The following is a 14,865-nucleotide window of genomic DNA, read 5'->3' as shown; positions in this document are numbered from 1 at the left end:
AATAACTTGCTCTATAAAAATATCACATGACCTAACCCCTCAGGTGAATACCGTAAAAAACTAAAAATAGAAACGGTGTAAAAAAAGCCATTTTTTGTCACCTTACATAACAAAAAGTGTCTGTGACAACCTGCCGTGTCTGTGACAACCTGCTCTATAAAAATACCACATGATCTAACCTGTCGGATGAATGTTGTAAATAACAAAGCAAAAAAAGGTGCCAAAAAAGCTATTTCTTGTTACCTTGCCTCACAAAAAGTGTAATATAGAGCAACCAAAAATCATATGTACCCTAAACTAGTACCAACAAAACTTCCACCCTATCCCGTAGTTTCTAAAATGGGGTCACTTTTTGGGAGTTTCTCTTTCTAGGGTGCATCAGGGGGGCTTCAAATGGGACATGGTGTCCAAAAAAACTGTCTAGCAAAATCTGCCTTCCAAAAACCGTATGGCATTCCTTTCCTTCTGCGCCCTGCCATGTGCCCGTACAGTAGTTTACGACCACATATGGGGTGTTTCTGTAAACTACAGAATCAGGGCCATAAATAATGAGTTTTGTTTGGCTGTTAACCCTTGCTTTGTAACTGGAAAAAAAATAGTAAAATGGAAAATTTGCCCAAAAATTGAAATTCTGAAATTTTATCTCTATTTGCCAATAACTCTTGTGGAACACCTAAAGGGTTAACGACATTTGTAAAATCAGTTTTGAATACCTTGAGGGGTGTAGTTTCTTAGATGGGGTCACTTTTATGGAGTTTCTACTCTAGGGGTGCATCAGGGGGGCTTCAAATGGGACATGGTGTCCAAAAAACAGTCTAGCAAAATCTGTCTTTCAAAAACCGTATGGCATTCCTTTCCTTCTGTGTCCTACCGTGTGCCCGTACAGTGGTATACGACCACATATGGGGTGTTTCTGTAAACTACAGATTGAGAGCCATAAATATTGAGTCTTGTTTGGCTGTTATGTTAACCCTTGCTTTGTAACTGGAAAAAAAATTTAAAATTTAAAATCTGCCAAAAAAGTGAAATTTTGAAATTGTATCTCTATTTTCCATTAATTCTTGTGGAACACCTAAAGCGTTAACAAAGTTTGTAAAATCAGTTTTGCATACCTTGAGGGGTGTAGTTTATATAATAGGGTCATTTTTGGGTCGTTTCTATTATATAAGCCTCACAAAGTGACTTCAGACCTGAACTGGTCCCTAAAAATTGGGTTTTTGAAAAGTTCAGAAAAATTCCAAGATTTGCTTCCAAACTTCTAAGCCTTGTAACATCCCCAAAATATAAAATATAATTCCCAAAACGATGCAAATATGAAGTAGACATATGGGGAATGTAAAGTAATAACTATGTTTGGAGTTATTACTATGTATTATAGAAGTAGAGAAATTGAAACCTGGAAATTTGCAATTTTTTACAAATTTTTGGTAAATTTGGTAATTTTTTATAAATAAAAATGATTATTTTTTTACTTCATTTTACCAGTGCCATGAAGTACAATATGTGCTGAAAAAACTATCTCAGAATGACCTGGATAAGTCAAAAGCATTTTAAAGTTATCACCACATAAAGTGACACTGGTCAGATTTGCAAAAAATGGCCTGGTCCTTAAGGTGAAAATTAGCTCCGTCCTTAAGGTGTTAACATGATTTTGAATGCGATTGCTTAATTCTGAACACAGCTACATCCCCAGTTATAAGAGGGTGTGCACACATATGCAACCACATTATTTTAGTTTTTTTTGTTTTCTTCCGTCCACCTAAAAGATTTCAGTTTGTTTTTCAATTGAGTGGTACAGTTTATAGGTCACATTAAAGGTGGAAAAAGTTCTGAAATTATTTATCTTTGTCTCATTTTTTTACAGCACAGAAACATGACATTTTAACAGGGGTGTGTAGACTTTTTATATCCACTGTATGTCTTAGAATCGCAGAGTAGAAAGGTATACCTGCTGCACCCAGCCATTGTTATACTCAAGCGCACTTTATGCGGTCCCTTTGCCATTTACCAATGTTTTGGGGCTTACACTAATCAAAAGACAAAAAAATAAAAGAGAAAAAATTATGAAAAATGTTAGATACCTCCTCCACTCAGACCTCCACCTCAAAATTATTATGTCTTAGAACGACAGAGTAGAGAAGTATACCGGTCACACCAAAAAATGGCTACACAGGTCACACACAGAAGTGACGGACACATGAAAAATCAAACAGAAACAGTGTTGTCTTCCTCCCCCACCTCTAAGTCCAACACATTTTTCCCAGGGGGGCACTTCTTCTTCTCCAGGCAACACCTGCAAGGGAAAAATGGCATCCTCATCATGCATTTCACATAACCCCACACTTTCACCATGCATTTCATTTGAACTATTGGTTTCAATGGACAGTTCATTTCTGGATCACTCACGATCTTCAGGAGGCTTGGATTCCCAAGAAGGACCCCTGCTGTCTTCCCGAGCTTTCTTACGTTCACACCATCCCCCTGCATGATTCTACCCATAGGGTTTCCATGGCATTTTTCCTCCATCATCATAATCGCCACAACTAAGACCTCTGTCTTGATCCCCACCTCTCCTGGAATCTCTATAATCTTCACCACTTCTCCACAAACTACGGTCTTCATCCAATCCTCTACGTGGTGTCTGATCCTCATCAAAGCCCCTTCTTGGGCCACGTTCATCCTGGGCCTCCATCTGAGCCTGCTGTTGTTGCGCCATGGCCTGTTGTTGCTGCACCATGGCCTGTTGTTGAACACATAAAACTTCTTCGTGTCTCTTTTTATCCTCTGCCTATAATCTCTACTGCTGTTTCATGGCCTGTTGTTGTGCATTGGCCTGTTGTCGCTGCGTATTGATCTGCACCAGCTGCTTAATAAGTTCCTCCATTGCACTTGATGAACTTTGCATAGCAGCTGCAGTTTTTACCCAGTACATACAAGCACCCTTAGCAACATGTTGCCCGCATTCTCCACCAATAGTAAGGGATCGCTCTCTCAAGGAGGGCAGCAATGACAGACTTCTCATTAAACAGCAGGTTTCCAAGTCCAAACGGTTCTTTATTAGGTCACTTCAGCAATACAGCCAATGACCTAGTTATAGCATCGCTGGGTGAGGTGAGGTTCCGGCACCAGCCCAAGACACATAGAAAACCAAGTAAACACCTGCCAGTCTGGGCTCTAACTAATACAGAGGCAATTCCTCTCTCACCTATCAGTTCTGTTTACACCAGGGAAGTTCAGGCTTCACACAGCTTTAAGGTCAGCCAGTTACCAAGCTCCAACCATCCAGTCAGCTTCTCCAGTCATATCTCTTCAGACTCAATTCCTTTTCCCAGACTGACCTTCTGAGATCTGCATAATTCCCCAGTGATGTTCCCAGACCACTATACCTGGAATCTGATGGGCTATAATGGATATCTGCAGTGGAAGGGTGTGAACTCGCAGGTCCCATTGCCAAAGCTACCTCTCAATCCAAATAAAATCCAGCCCATACAAACTTAAACAAAAGAGTTCCAGCAAACTATACTTTGCTGAACCAAGTGCAGCTTTCTGGGTTTCATTTTCTGGGTGAGATATACACACACTCCACGACTTTACCATACACATTACCACAACCTCCACGTCTCCTTCCTCCTCCACTCTGACCTCCACCTCCTACTGTAGCTCAAAATTATTATGTCTTAGATTGGCACAGTAGAGAAATATAACGGCTGCATCCCAAAAAATGGCTAACGTATGCACACAGAATTGATGGATACATGGAAAAAACAAATGAATAGAAACATTAATGTCTTCCTCCCCCACTTCTTCCGCCTCTTCCACCTACACCTCCACGTCCCCCTCCTCCTCCACTTGGACCTCTACCTCCTGAATCAAGATTATTATGTCTTAGATTGGCAGAGTAGAGAAGTAAACCGGCTGCACCCCAAAAAATGGCTAAAGGTCACACACAGAATTGACAGACACATAAAAAATAAATAAAAACACCTCCTCCCCCTCTTCCACTTACACTGCTACATTCACAGCCTCTTTAACCCCTTAAGAACACTTGTTATCCCTTTAGGTGTTCCACAAGAGTTAATGGCAGATGGAGAAACAATTTTAGAATTTCTATTTTTTGGAAAATTTTCCATTTTAACCCTTACTTTATTACTGGAAAAAATGGGTTAACAGACAAACAAAACTCAATATGGGTTGCCCTGATTCTGTAGTTTGCAGAAACACCCCATATGTGGTCGTAAACTACTATTTGGCTAAACGGCAGGACATAGAATAAGGGGAACAGCCATATGGTTTTTGGAAGGCAGATTTTGCTGTACTGGTTTATTTACACCATGTATCCTTTCAAGCCCCCAGCTGCCCCTCTAGAGTAGAAACTCCATAAAAGTGACCCCATCTAGGAAACTACATGGTTGTTGTTTTGGGACTATTTTAGGGTAAATATGATTTTTGGTTGCTCTATATTACACATTTTTGAGGCAAGGTCACTAAAAATTTATATTCTAAAATTGTTTCTACATTCGCCATTAAGTTTTGTGGAGCACCTAAAGGGTTAACAAAGTTTGTAAAGTAACTTTTGAATACCTTGAGGGGTGTAGTTTCTTAGATGGGGTCACTTTTTTGGAGTTTCTAGTCTAGGCTACATCAGGGGGGCTTCAAATGGAACATGGTGTAAATAAACCAGTCCATCAAAATCTGCCTTCCAGAAACCATATGGCGTTCCCTTCGTTCTATGCCCTGCGGTGTGGCTATATAGCCATTTACGACCACATATGATTCTGCAAACTACAGAATCAGGGCAATAAATATTTAAGGGCATATATGAAATAGGAGTGACTTTTAAAAATACCTTTATTAAATATCTAAATGGGTATAGGTATGTATATATCGACAGTGAAGAGACTACACTTACTGAAGTTACTCAGTGGGGGAGTAGTGACCCCCAAAACGAAAAAACATGGTGACAGGGTAAACACTCAATTTGATGGGAACGGGGAGATAATTCTAACCCGATAAATTGCAGGGTTAGAAAAAGGAGCCAGCTACCCCTAGAAGCCCTAGAGGTCTGCTGTGCCCAGGGCGGCCCCCTGATGGTAGAGGTTCCCTGTCCCCGAACCTAGTGCTATCCAGTCCCAAAAAATCCCTACATAAAAAATGCTCCAGGATGATGTGGTGAAGAATAAATGGTGCTCTTTATGGATGATTATCACCCTTATTCTCTTAAACCAAAATAGATAATTACTAAGAATCCCCATTCTTAGTAATTCTTAGTAATTAACCCTTGCTTTATTACCGAAAAAAAGGATTCAAATGGAAATTTTGCAATAAATTGGTGTTTTGGCACCGTTTTTATTTTATATTTTTAACGCTGTTCATCCGAAGGGTTTGGTCAAATGTTATTTTTATAGGGCAGATTCTTACGGACGCGGCGATACCTAATATGTCTACATTTTAAAATGTATTTAGATTTTACACTATATTATCATTTTAGGAACAAAAAAATAATATTTTAGTAACTCCATAGACTGGGAGCTACATTTTTTTTTTTTTGGGCGACTATCTAATGTAGGGGCTCATTTTTTGCGGGATGAGATGGTGGTTTGATTGGCACTATTTGGGGGTGCATATGACTTTTTAATGGCTTGTTATTACACTTTTTGGGATCCAAGGTGACAATAAAAATGGCTTTTTTTACATAGTTTTTATTAGATTTTTTTGACGGGGTATTTTTATAGTGAAGATTTTTACGGACGCGGCGATGCCCAATATGTATGGTTCTCAGACTTTAGAGACACTAAGCAGGCATCCTCAAACTGTGGCCCTCCAGATGTTGTAAAACTACAATTCCCACCATGCCCTGCTGATAGCTGTAGGTTGTCTGGGCATGCTCGACGATACAATCGGGCTTGAGGACCGTTGCACAGAGACTGGGATGGTCCTGTTACCGTGGATTGTGGACAGCATAAGGACATTCCTCTTGTCCTTATACCTGACCAGTAACAGGTTTCCACTGGTAAGGGCACGGGTCTCACCTCTGGGGATAGGTACCTGGAGGGGGTGGGCAGGCTCTGATTTTTCTGCATGGTCCCACAAGCAGACGTGGATCTGGAGGCAAGGGACCTGAACAAGGGAATGCTAGTATAAAAGTTATCCACGTACAAGTGGTAACCCTTATCTAGCAGTGGGTGCATAAGGTCCCAAATGAGTTTCCCTGCTAACACCCAGAGTGGGGGGACATTCTGGGGGTTCAATACGGGAATCTCACCCCTCGTACACATGAAATTTGTAAGTGTACCCTAAGGTACTCTCACAAATTTTGTACATTTTCACGCCATACCTCGCCCGCTTAGTGGGAATGTATTGGCGGAAACTGAGTCTCCCCTTTAAAGCAACAAGACACTCATCAACCGCGACCTCCCTTCCAGGTACGTACCCTGCGCAAATTTGGCCTTGAAGTGATCGATGACCGGCCGTATCTCATACAGACGGTCATAGGCAGGAACACCTTGGGGGGGACATGCTGCATTATTTGCATAATGCAGGCATTTCCGGATGGCCTCAAACCGGGGGCGTGTCATGGCCATACTGTAGAGTGGGGTCTGGTAGAGGATGTCCCCACTCCAGTATTGCCTGACACTCGGTTTTTGCACTAGACCCATGTGCAGCACGAGGCCCCAAAACGTCCTCATCTCGGCTGCACTGACCGGCATCCAGCCACCGGGTCTAGCCAAAAAGGAGCCCGGGTGCTGAGCAACGAACTGTTGGGCGTACAGGTTCGTCTGCTCCACCATCAGATTCACAAATGGGTCACTGAAAAAATAACTAAAAAAGTCAATTTCAGTGAAGCCCACTGTGGGAATCTGGATTCCTGGATTGCCAACAAAATCCGGAATCTCGGGCTCAAAATCCACTGGGGGACACCAGCTAAGTTCACTGGTAGGGGGCTCCGGTGGGCTTATTTAGTGGGCCGGGAAACCAGTACGAGCCCCAGGGCGGCTCGTACTGGTGTGGGCCACAGGGTCCCTAGCATGTGGGGCCCCTGGCTCCGCCTGGCGGCATCTCCGCCGCCTTGGGGGCTCATCGTCATCAGATGACAAGAGGATCGTGGGGTCATCCTCATCCTCACTGGGGCTCTCGGAGTCGGAGAGCATATGGGCATATGCCTCCTCCACCGAGAACATCCGGTGGCCCATGGGTATGTGCGTGCGTGTAAAACTTTATTTTGTGTGTGGGGGCACGGGTGTTCACGTACTAAAAAGCTAAAGTAAAAAAAAAATGGACAAGTGTTCGAAAAAAAAGAAAAATTGAAACTTGCTGATCAGCGGTACAACGCTGATCAGCGGTGGGGCAGGGCGATGCGCTAAGAAAGCCGGCCACAGTCAGGGCACGCACACAAAAAAAAAAAAAGTGGTGGTGGGGGGTGCTGGGGGGGGGGGGGGGGAGCAAGTGGCAGCACTCCTGGGTGGGTCTAGGGCAGTGATGGCGAACCTATGGCACGGGTGCCAGAGGTGGCACTCAGAGCCCTCTCTGTGGGCACCCGCACTGTGAAAAAATTCTATGGTGTACCAATATGCCTTAGACCAGGGATGTCAAACTGCGGCCCTCCAGCTGTTGCAAAACGACAACTCCCAGCATGCCCGGACAGCCTACAGGTATCAGCCTACAGCAGGGCATTGTGGGAGTTGTAGTTTTGCAACAGCTGGAGGGCCGCAGTTTGACATCCCTGCCTTAGACTTTTCCTGCCATTCATCAGCGCAGGGCGCACTATGAACAGCACAGGCAGGGCACTGAATGTAGGCAGGCTTTAATAGCTAAATTATAAAGTACATGGAATATATACTATATTGAACTATAGTATTCATGTTAAATTGCCGTGTTGGCACTTTACGATAAATAAGGGGGTTTTGGGTTGCAGTTTGGGCACTCGGCCTCTAAAAGGTTTGACATCCACCAACCACCAGAAACACTGAATAAGTTAAAGTTTTTTTTTTTTTTTCCTAACTAACTCTCCCTTCTATCCCTGCCTAATCGTGCCTCTCCCTCACTGACCCTAACCTACCTGGAGGGTGATGGGTGGTGACATGGGGGTCACAGGAGCTGGTGCAGAATGGTCCCCACAGTGCAGGAGCAGCAGCACGAAGAGGAGGGGAGAGAGGAGCGCCAGGGGTTTGAATCTCCCACCTCTCTCCCCGCACCAATCAGCACCGAGGACAGCACCGCCACCCCCAAATGCTCGGACTGTGATTGGTGGTGTGTAATCACACCACCGATCACAGTCCTTTTCTGGTTCATCGGGTCACCGGAGACCCGAATGGACCGGAAACGCAGCAAACCGCAGGTCTGAATTGACCTGCGGCTTGCTGCAATCGCCGAACCCCCCCGGCATTGTGACAGGATGCCCGCTGAATGATTTCAGCGGACATCCTGTTTCTATTAACCCCCACTGCACCGCAATCTAGTTTTAAAGTTATGACATACCGGTACGTCATGGGTCCTTAAGGGGTTAAAGTGAACCTGTCATCAACTTTATGCTGACCTAAATAAGGGCAGCATAAATTAGAAAAGGAATGCTGATTTCAGCTGGGTGTCACTCATCAGCTAAAAGTGAGTGGTTGCTGAAAACCAGCATCATAATCATTGCATCACAGGCCTTGAAAAGAGTCAAATCTACCAGAGAGGAGTCATGGTTATTCATAATCTCCTGCACTCTCACCTATCTGCTGATGATTGGCAGTTCTCTCCTAGAGAGAAAGGGAGAAAACTAGGTAGAAGACTGTCAGTCATCAGCAGGTGGGCAGGGACAGCAGGAATCCATGAATAACCAGGACTCTTCTCAGGTGGCCGTGACTCTTTTTCAGGCCCAGTCTGCAATGATTGTGATGTTGATTCTCGGCAACCACTTACTTTGAACTTATAAATGACAGACGGCTGAAATCAATCTCAGCCTGTCTCTACTTTATTCTGCCGTTAGTATGGACAGCATAAAGTCGACGACAGGTTCCCTTTAACTGCACTTGGAGCTCCACCTCCTGGTTCAAGATTGTTGTTTTTTATTCTTATGATTTTATGTTATTTTAAATCATTTCACTATCTAAATTTGTTTGCAGGGCAATTGTACTGTTCTTGCACCCCATTTTGGATCTTTTTGCAGTCTTCTAGCCCTTTCTACGACTTTTTTACAGCCATTTTTCAGTCCCAACATCACTATTTATAAACACTCTAAATTTGCCAAACTGATAAGAATGTGGTCTAACGGCACAACGCTTGTTCTGATTTAATATCCTGACAATACGTTTTGTGGTCAATGGCTCCATGTAACAATGGCAGTCTGTATTGAACTGTGTACTTACTTCAGACTCTCGTTAGACAGCAATCAACTCAACTGCTCAGGCATGTGTGAAGAATCCAGATGAATTTATTCCAAGCTGAAATCTTGTAGTTATGCACCAAAACAGTAGGTGAAAAGATGATAATTTGGCAGAGTTCAGCAGCACATGAAAACACCAGTGCAGATATAACATAAAATGGCTGCTGCTGGCAAAAAGGAGGGAGGGGGCTGCAAGAATAAGGCAACAATTATTTATTAAAACAGAAATGCCAGGATCTGGCTATGCCTGTCTTGTAGTGAAATTAAGTTTTATTGTTCTAATCCATCTGAAATGAAACAACTCTGCAAATAGATCTAAATAAATTTATATGTGTTTACATGGCAACAGACTACAAATAAACGACGAGTAGTCAGTGCATTCAAGGCCTGCAATTTTATTCCCTTCCATCTGCCCTTAAAGGGTTGTTCTGCCATTTATATTGATGACCTATTGTCAGGATAGTTCACCAAAATCTGATCAGTGGGGCTCCGACACCAGGCACCCATGCCGATCAGCTATTTGAACAGGAGGCAGCATTCCCGGTGAGCACTGCTTCCTGCTTTTAAAGAATCTTATATATGAGAAATGAAAAAATTGGTTCAAGTAAATGAGAAAATGTTAAAATTATATTGATTCTTCTAGGTCTAATGCCCCCCCTCCCCCCCAAAAAATAAATAAATAAGGTTTATATATATATATATATATATATATATATATACATACTGTATTGTATTTTCTGCTTTATAAGACCCACCAGATGATTAGACATACTCTGGTTTTAGAGGAAATAAAAAACTATTTTGCTCAGACTTCAGATCAGACCCCCATATCAGATCCTCAAATCAGACCCCTCATATCAGATCCTCAGATCAGATCCCCCATCTTCGAACCTCAGAACAGACCCCTATATCAGATTATCAAATCAGACCCCATATCATATCCTCAGATCAGACCCCCTATCAGATCCTCAGTTCAGACCCCCATATCAGGACCTCAGATCAGATCCTATATCAGACCTACATGTCAGACCCCTGTATCAGACCTCAGATCAGACCCCCATCAGACCTCCATGTCAGACCCCCGTATCAGACCTTAAATCAGACCTTAAAGTAATACATTTAACTTACCTCTCCTGCTTCGTCAGTACTCTGCAGGGCTGGCGGTCTCTCGTGCAGTTACGCTCCCTGGTCTTCTCTGCCCCACGCTGCACTGTGTTCTCACTGTGTACAGCATCAGGTCATAGTGCAGGGGCTATGTTCTAATACTGTACACAGAAGACCAGGGAGTGGCAAGAGCAGGCAGCGCCAGCAGCACTTCACTCCCCACATCTACTGCATGCTAGTGAGCGCTTACATAATGGAAGTATTAGTCTTCACTTTATAAGATTCACTGACATTTTCCCCCCACTTTTTGGGGTAAAAAGTATGTCTTATAAAGAGAAAAACACAGTATTTACAAATGCAGGACATAACTTTTCTCTTTGCATTAGTTTACAAAAATCTCAGAGCCTGTATATATTCTGTACAGGGAGTGCAGAATTATTAGGCAAGTTGTATTTTTGAGGATTAATTTTATTATTGAACAACAACCATGTTCTCAATGAACCCAAAAAACTCATTAATATCAAAGCTGAATATTTTTGAAAGTAGTTTTTAGTTTGTTTTTAGTTTTAGCTATTTTAGGGGGATATCTGTGTGTGCAGGTGACTATTACTGTACATAATTATTAGGCAACTTAACAAAAAACAAATGTATACCCATTTCAATTATTTATTTTTACCAGTGAAACCAATATAACATCTCAACATTCACAAATATACATTTCTGACATTCAAAAACAAAACAAAAACAAATCAGTGACCAATATAGCCACCTTTCTTTGCAAGGACACTCAAAAGCCTGCCATCCATGGATTCTGTCAGTGTTTTGATCTGTTCACCATCAACATTGCGTGCAGCAGCAACCACAGCCTCCCAGACACTGTTCAGAGAGGTGGACTGTTTTCCCTCCTTGTAAATCTCACATTTGATGATGGACCACAGGTTCTCAATGGGGTTCAGATCAGGTGAACAAGGAGGCCATGTCATTAGATTTTCTTCTTTTATACCCTTTCTTGCCAGCCACGTTGTGGAGTACTTGGACGCATGTGATGGAGCATTGTCCTGCATGAAAATCATGTTTTTCTTACCTTGCAGACTTCTTCCTGTACCACTGCTTAAAGAAGGTGTCTTCCAGAAACTGGCAGTAGGACTGGGAGTTGAGCTTGACTCCATCCTCAAGCCAAAAAGGCCCCACAAGCTCATCTTTGATGATACCAGCCCAAACCAGTACTCCACCTCCACCTTGCTGGCATCTGAGTCGGACTGGAGCTCTCTGCCCTTTACCAATCCAGCCATCTGGCCCATCAAGACTCACTCTCATTTCATCAGTCCATAAAACCTTAGAAAAATCAGTCTTGAGATATTTCTTGGCCCAGTCTTGACGTTTCAGCTTGTGTGTCTTGTTCAGTGGTGGTCGTCTTTCAGCCTTTCTTACCTTGGCCATGTCTCTGAGTATTGCACACCTTGTGCTTTTGGGCACTCCAGTGATGTTGCAGCTCTGAAATATGGCCAAACTGGTGGCAAGTGGCATCTTGGCAGCTGCACGCTTGACTTTTCTCAGTTCATGGGCAGTTATTTTGCGCCTTGGTTTTTCCACACGCTTCTTGCGACCCTGTTGACTATTTTGAATGAAACGCTTGATTGTTCGATGATCACGCTTCAGAAGCTTTGCAATTTTAAGAGTGCTGCATCCCTCTGCAAGATATCTCACTATTTTTGACTTTTCTGAGCCTGTCAAGTCCTTCTTATGACCCATTTTGCCAAAGGAAAGGAAGTTGCCTAATAATTATGCACACCTGATATAGGGTGTTGATGTCATTAGACCACGCCCCTTCTCATTACAGAAATGCACATCACCTAATATGCTTAATTGGTAGTAGGCTTTCGAGCCTATACAGCTTGGAGTAAGACAACATGCATAAAGAGGATGATGTGGTCAAAATACTCATTTGCCTAATAATTCTGCACGTAGTGTATGTGTCTGTCTATAAAATGAGTAGTTTCCCTACTTTACTGCCAGTGTTTTAGTTCTGCAAATATGGATTTATCAATAGGGCTGCATTGAGTTGCACACTTCTGAGATTACATAGAATCCAATCTAACTTGCAGTAGCAGCTGCAGACTGTAGTTTCGGTAAAACACAACCCATATATGATTTTCTATTTCTTATTATTTTTGTATTTTTACAACTATTCTACTGCAGACATTGTGAAAAAAACATAAAAAATGTTCCGTCACTAAATATTTATGAAGTAATTTTTTAATTTCCTGATTTCTCAGCCCATAGATGATGGAGTTAGCTAATGGTGTAAAGACCGCATAGGTGAGACCCACAGCCCTGTCATACTCTACAGAGTAACTTTTTGTAACTCGTATATACATAAAACCAATGCTGCTGAAAAACATAGTAACAACAATAAGATGTGCTCCGCAGGTAGAGAAGGCTTTCTGACGTCCATCTTTGGACTTAACCTTTAAGATAATGTATATTATCCGGATGTAAGAGAAAAGAATAAAAGCAGAAGTCAGGAGGATACCAAAGATGCTGATGAAGAATTCGACCATTATATATAACCGAGTATCGGTGCATGCTAAAGAGATTAATGGGGGGAAGTCACAAAATACATTCTCAATAAGGTTTAAACCACAAAATGTAAGGAGAGAAATTAAGATTGTTTCAATGACTGGGCTTAGAATCCCTCCAATAAAACAGGTGGCAACTAATTTGATATATAGATCAATAGTCATAATAGATGAGTATCTTAATGGCTTACAAATGGCCAAATATCGGTCATACGCCATAACTGTGAGGATAAAGCACTCAGCTGCTCCAAGAGCATGAAGGAAATAGGCCTGCACAAGGCATCCATCGAAAGAGATCTTCTTCACGTCTTCCAAGAGATCAGCCAACATTTTTGGAATTGTGATGGCCGTATAGAAAATTTCCAAACAAGATAAAGCTGCAATAAAGAAGTACATGGGGGAGTGTAGGGTGGACTCTCTGCAGATCACGAGCAGTATTATGGCATTGCCAGAAATAATGAACAAGTAGATGATGAGAAGGAGGGAAAAAAGAAGAACATGGAAGCGCTGAAGGTTTGGAAATCCATGTAACACAATTTCATTAACTCTGCTACTATTGGAGATTCTTTCCATCTCTTTTTCATCTGTAAAAAGGATGTATGGGATGACATTCCAAATATATGCAAGTCCATGTAAATCTGACCAATGTTAATACAGGATTCTACAGAAAATGGAGGAACCTTGCAATTAGTTTTGATTATACAATTCCTTCCACTGTGTACATAGTCACCTATTGTAATGCCGGCAGTCCGTGCCCTCTGGCATCTCTCCTATCACTGCAGGCAAAACCACCAGAGTGCAACTACCTTTGCTGCTCCATGCTTTCTGACCACCTGTGGCTGCCCTACCTCCTGTTTCCTGGTGTATGTTCCCCTATGGTGTGCCCACTCTCCCAGGCTCTTAAAGGACAAATGCACATGAAGCCTAATCGGTCCCCAGCCAATGGCTGTCTTCTCAGGTATATATAAGGAGCCTTCCTTTAGCTATTCTGGTCCCTGCAAAGTTGTTTTGTGTCTTCTGAAATCCCATGTTTGAACTTTGCCAGTTTAATGTGTTGTTATTGTTCTCCCTGTCCTGACCTTTGCCTGTCCATTGTATTGACCACCTGCCACCTGCCCTGACCTATTGCCTGTTTACCATATTGAGCAAACTCTGCCAGCCCTGACCTTGGCTTGTCCACTGACCACAATTCTGCCTATTCCTTTGGTACCATACACTGGTATCTCTTGACCTGCATGGTTTAGCTGTCACTGAATGGAGGCTATTCAAAGAGGTAGCAGCCTGATGGTTCCCCAGCAGTGATGACCAGATCCCTATACAAGGGTGAAAACCTGGGGGCTACTTCAATAAAACCCTTAGGAGTAGCCATAAGTCAATTCTGTTCAGTGACACAGTGGGTCATCACCTTCTACGTTACACCTTAGCAGTCCTATGTGTCTCCATGGTAACAGTCAAAGAAACCCTGTATAGTAAACCCAGTCTTTCCAGCAGGCATGTTAAAGGAATTCTACTGGACTTCAACACTAATGGCCTAAATGAACTGATACTAACTAATCATTTTGAATCAGTTGGTACCCCATGACATAAAAATTAACGGGATTCATTGAATTATCCCTTTCTATGTATTTGTAACAATGTGAAACTCAAGTTTAATTAGGTTATCTGGCTAATAAAAACACATTTCAGAAGAGAAATCATCTGAATCATGTGAGTATCCTTTATTCTGGAGGACTGTCCATGCATTACATAGACAACCAATTTATTTTAATGGGAACTAAGAAAAGTTGCAGTTGTTCTAATTAAATTAATTTGAATAGA

At 42.3% G+C, this 14,865-nt stretch overlaps 1 protein-coding gene across 1 annotated transcript; it reads right to left on the bottom strand.

Moving 5' to 3' along the window:
* Positions 1-2,491: 2,491 nt before the first annotated feature.
* LOC122926187 (olfactory receptor 6N1-like) lies at positions 2,492-13,620 on the bottom strand. The gene is made up of 2 exons (XM_044277568.1): positions 12,703-13,620; positions 2,492-2,740 (listed from the first exon to the last, which is right to left on the bottom strand). The coding sequence occupies exons 1-2, from the start codon at positions 13,618-13,620 to the stop codon at positions 2,492-2,494; spliced, it is 1,167 nt and encodes a 388-aa protein (XP_044133503.1).
* Positions 13,621-14,865: the final 1,245 nt, after the last annotated feature.

Source organism: Bufo gargarizans, chromosome 2, assembly GCF_014858855.1.
Source record: "Bufo gargarizans isolate SCDJY-AF-19 chromosome 2, ASM1485885v1, whole genome shotgun sequence".
NCBI lineage: Eukaryota > Metazoa > Chordata > Amphibia > Anura > Bufonidae > Bufo > Bufo gargarizans.
The sequence above is the reverse complement of the archived record's forward strand: the minus strand, read 5'-3'. Positions and strand labels throughout refer to the sequence as shown.

Bases quoted from the DNA above. Each gene is read 5' to 3' on its own strand.
- LOC122926187 (XM_044277568.1), bottom strand. From the start codon at position 13,620: ATGGAAAGAATCTCCAATAGTAGCAGAGTTAATGAAATTGTGTTACAT. The intron at 2,741-12,702 runs GTGACGGAACAT...GTTCAACAACAG, and splicing joins AATTACTTCATAAATATTTA to GCCATGGTGCAGCAACAACA.